At 30.6% G+C, this 3,949-nt stretch overlaps 1 protein-coding gene across 1 annotated transcript; it reads right to left on the bottom strand.

The window, feature by feature from the left end:
* Window positions 1–2,947: 2,947 nt before the first annotated feature.
* On the bottom strand, window positions 2,948–3,673 carry LOC105617386 (leucine-rich repeat extensin-like protein 5). The gene has a single exon (XM_012198941.1). The coding sequence runs from the start codon at window positions 3,671–3,673 to the stop codon at window positions 2,948–2,950; it is 726 nt and encodes a 241-aa protein (XP_012054331.1).
* Window positions 3,674–3,949: the final 276 nt, after the last annotated feature.

Here is a 3,949-nt window from a genome sequence, read left to right as displayed (position 1 = left end):
AAGCAAAAAATTAAAACTTCCCGCGAATGACGAGAATTTGGCTCGTAAACTGACATTTTCAAACGAGAATAACTTTATGATGCAAACACAAATCGACTAATGTTTCTATGGGGTTATGTTGACAGATGCCCAAGTTTATTGTATGACGTCTATGATCTATTTATTTCGACTACCACTTACCGCTAAAGCCACCTATAGAAAAACGGCGGAAGCAAAGTTGTACACCTAATATATGTGATAGTATAATTTTTATGTAGGGAAAGTAAATTTTATTTTATTTATTGCTATATAATTAATGTATTTTAAAAAATATTATTAGATTTTTATTTATTGTTTAAGATATTAAATATTTAATGTTTAATTAATAATAAAAAAATTTTGTGTGATAAAATGTATTATAGTAGTAATATTTATGAATTTTATAGTTATATATAATAATATAATTATATTTTATTATAATTTATGTTATTTGTCTGGGTTTTTAATAATTTTTATATTTATATATAAGGATATTGAATGATTTAATATTATAATAAAATTGGGATGTAATTATTATCCAATAATATTAGTAATTAAGATTTTGGATTTTGGGTTTAATATTTATGTGTTTAAATGAAAGTAGTGGGATAAAATTATTAATTTTTATTAATTTATTAGTAATATTAATTATATTTTTTATATTTATAGATTTGATTTGATTTTATTTAATATTTGAAATTAGGCTAATTCCTACTTTTTTTTTAATTATTTATTGGGGAAGGAATCCAGAGCGATTAAGTGCTGAGTATTATATAATAAAGTATATATTATTAATTTCATTTCCATTATTAGTTTATATTTATAATAATATATATATATATATGTGTTATATGGATAATTGTGAAGTTTAGGTTAATAATGAGAATTATAGGTATTTATAATTTTACTTTTTGAGGATTTTTAATAATTTATATGGCTTTTTTTATTAAAATATCTATTTATTTATTTCATGTTTGATTATCTAAGGCCCATGAACCCCGGCGTACGGGGCTCAATAGTTTTAGCTGACGTATTATTAAAAATAGGTATGGGTTAATTCGATTAATAGTGATATATTATAAAGTTGGAGTTAAATATGGATATATTATTTTTAGGGTAAGAATTATTGGGAGAATTATTATGAGAATTTTGTGTTTAGTTCAGGTTGATATAAAAAGAATAGTAGCTTATTCATCCGTAGTTCATATAAATTTAATGTTATGTAGGTTAATAACTTTTTATAAAGTGGGAATATTAGGAAGATATATAATGATAATTTCTCATGGAGTGTTCTTCAGAGATATTTTATATAGTAAATTTATATTATGAGCGATCGGGGAGGTGGTTGTTGTTTTTAAATAAGGGTATAGAAGGGTGAGAAACTTTTATCCAATCGCAACTAAAAATAGTTTCCCCTGTCTTTTAAAAATAATGAAAATTTTAATTAAAATTAATATAAAAATCCTTATTTTCAAACTAATTAATTTCTTTACTTATTAATTATTATTAAAAAATAACACTTTCCTCTATTCTTTTAAAAATAACGCCATTTTTTATATAATAATTTATACTTATACGTATCAATTTTTATTTTTTAACTTATCCCTTATATGTCTTACTTAACTTTTTACTTACATAATTATCGACCTTTACTTATACTTATTTATTACCTCAATTTATTAAATAAATTCATTTAAATTATTAATAAAAAATATTTATTCTCCTATTTTTTTTTTAAATTAGTTAATTAAATAACATTAAATTATTAATTTAAAAATTTTACTTATTATAAAATAATATTTTTATATGCCACAAATAATGCCTTTAATATTAATCTTTACTTTAATTTTTTTAAGTTATTAATATTTATTTTAATTTCTTTTATATATTTTTTTATATTACCACCCTCTAATTTATTCTATAAATCTAATGATAATAAAATTCAACATCATTATAAATCTCATAAAAAATTTTTTTGAAATTGATTATATATGATAATAAATCTCTTTTCTATTTTTGATCCTACCACTTCTTCCAACGTATCCTTAAATTAATTAAGTATTTTTATTTTCTTATTTATCTTACCTTACCAATTTTGACTCATACCATCCCGAATTATATATTTATGAAATTTATTTATTAGTTATTTTTTTAATGAATTTAAAATTTTAATTAATTACTCTTTTTCAAATATTATTATTTTTATAAGACTTATCTTATTTCTTTTTTTTAATAATTATCTAGGACTTTTCCCCTATATCTTCAAGTCACATAAGATTTTGTCTTTCTATGTCACTTAGACTTTGAATGGGGCTAATATTATACAGAATTATAAATTACTTAAATAACTTATTAACCCATTTAACCCCAACCGGAACTCCTTTTATACTAATACCATTTATAGTTATTATCGAATCAATTAACTTAATTATTCACCCTTTAACATTATCTATTCGTTTAACTGCAAATATAATTGCAGGTCACTTACTATTAATCCTCCTAGGTTCCTCAGGATTAAATATTTCTAATTCATTTATACTTTTCATTTTAATTTCCACTCAAATTTTACTTTATCCTTGAAATTTCAGTATCTATAATTTAAGCTTACATATTCTCCATTTTACTAACCTTATACAGTAGAGAAACTTAACAAATAATATCAATCTCTATTTCTAATTGTTAATTTTATGACAAATCATAATCATAACCACCCCTTCCATTTAATTATCCCTAGTCCCTGACCTCTGATTATTTCTTTCTAGATTTATTAAAAAAAATTTAATTTTTTGACCGAAATTGACAGATTTTTTTATCGGAAATGGTCAATTTTTCGTCGGTCAAAGTTTAAAGTCCAAATTTGGATCGGAATTAGTCGAATTTTAGACAGGAAGCGGCTTATTTTTGGACCTGAAGTGGTTCTTTTTTCTGTTTATAATTCAAGGTTGGATCGGAAAAGGCTCGGAAGTGGCCCCATTTTCCATTTAAAGTCCGGCCACCCCGGAGGCCTTTGTATGGGGGTGCCCTCTCGGGGATAAGTCCGGAGGCCTAAGGGCGGGAGTGACCTCTCGGGAATAATTCCGGCTACTCCCGGGGACCTGGGAGTAAATCCGACTACCCCCAGGGGCCTAGTGATTATACTGTCCACCTCTAGGAGTCTGGGGGGCGGGGATGGTCTCTCGGGGTTAATTCCGGTCATCTCAGGCGGACTGGGGGTCGGGAGTGGTTCCTCGGGTGTAAGTCCGGCCACCCCCGGAGACTTGAGGATCGAATGGCTACTCGGGATTAAGTCCGGAGACCTCCGGGGTCCTGGGTGTGCAGTGATATCCTCTCGGGGGTAAGTCCTGCTATCCAAGGGGCTGGGAGTAATATCGGCCATATCCAGGAGCCTTAGAGAATTAATGGCCACTCGAGGGTAAGTCCAGCCACCCCCGACGGCCTGGGGGGTGGGATTGGTTTTTTGGGTATTTTTTATCATCCCTAGTGGCATGGGTGTATATTCCGCAATGCCCGTTGGCATGGGGACCGGGGGTTGCCTGTCGGTTGTAAGTCCGGCCACTCCCTGCGATCTGGGGGTAAGTCCGGTCACATCCATGGGACTGAGCGGAGGAGGAGTCCTCCTGGGGGAAAGTCCGGCCACTACCAAGAGCCTGGTCATCGGGAGTGGACTTTCGGGGGTACATTTGGTCACTCCCGATGGGGGCCGCGGGTGACATCTCGGGGGTTTGTGCGGACACCCTTGACCCGTATATGGCCTTTGAACGGTAAATCCGGCCCGGATGTGACATTCTAATGATAAATATGACCTACCTTAGCCAGGACATCAAACGATAAATCCAGCCACCCTCGGCAAGGATATGGTCTTTAAACGGTAAATCCGGCTACTTTCGGCCAAGATATGGCATCTAAACGGTAAATCAGACCACTTTCCCGG

Source organism: Atta cephalotes (genome assembly GCF_000143395.1).
Source record: "Atta cephalotes unplaced genomic scaffold scaffold00012, whole genome shotgun sequence".
NCBI classification, from domain to species: Eukaryota; Metazoa; Arthropoda; class Insecta; order Hymenoptera; family Formicidae; genus Atta; species Atta cephalotes.
This window is presented reverse-complemented; position numbering and strand designations above follow the sequence as displayed.

What these genes read in the sequence shown, in the direction of transcription:
- LOC105617386 (XM_012198941.1), bottom strand. Translation starts at nt 3,673, where the DNA reads ATGACCAGGCTCTTGGTAGTGGCCGGACTTTCCCCCAGGAGGACTCCT.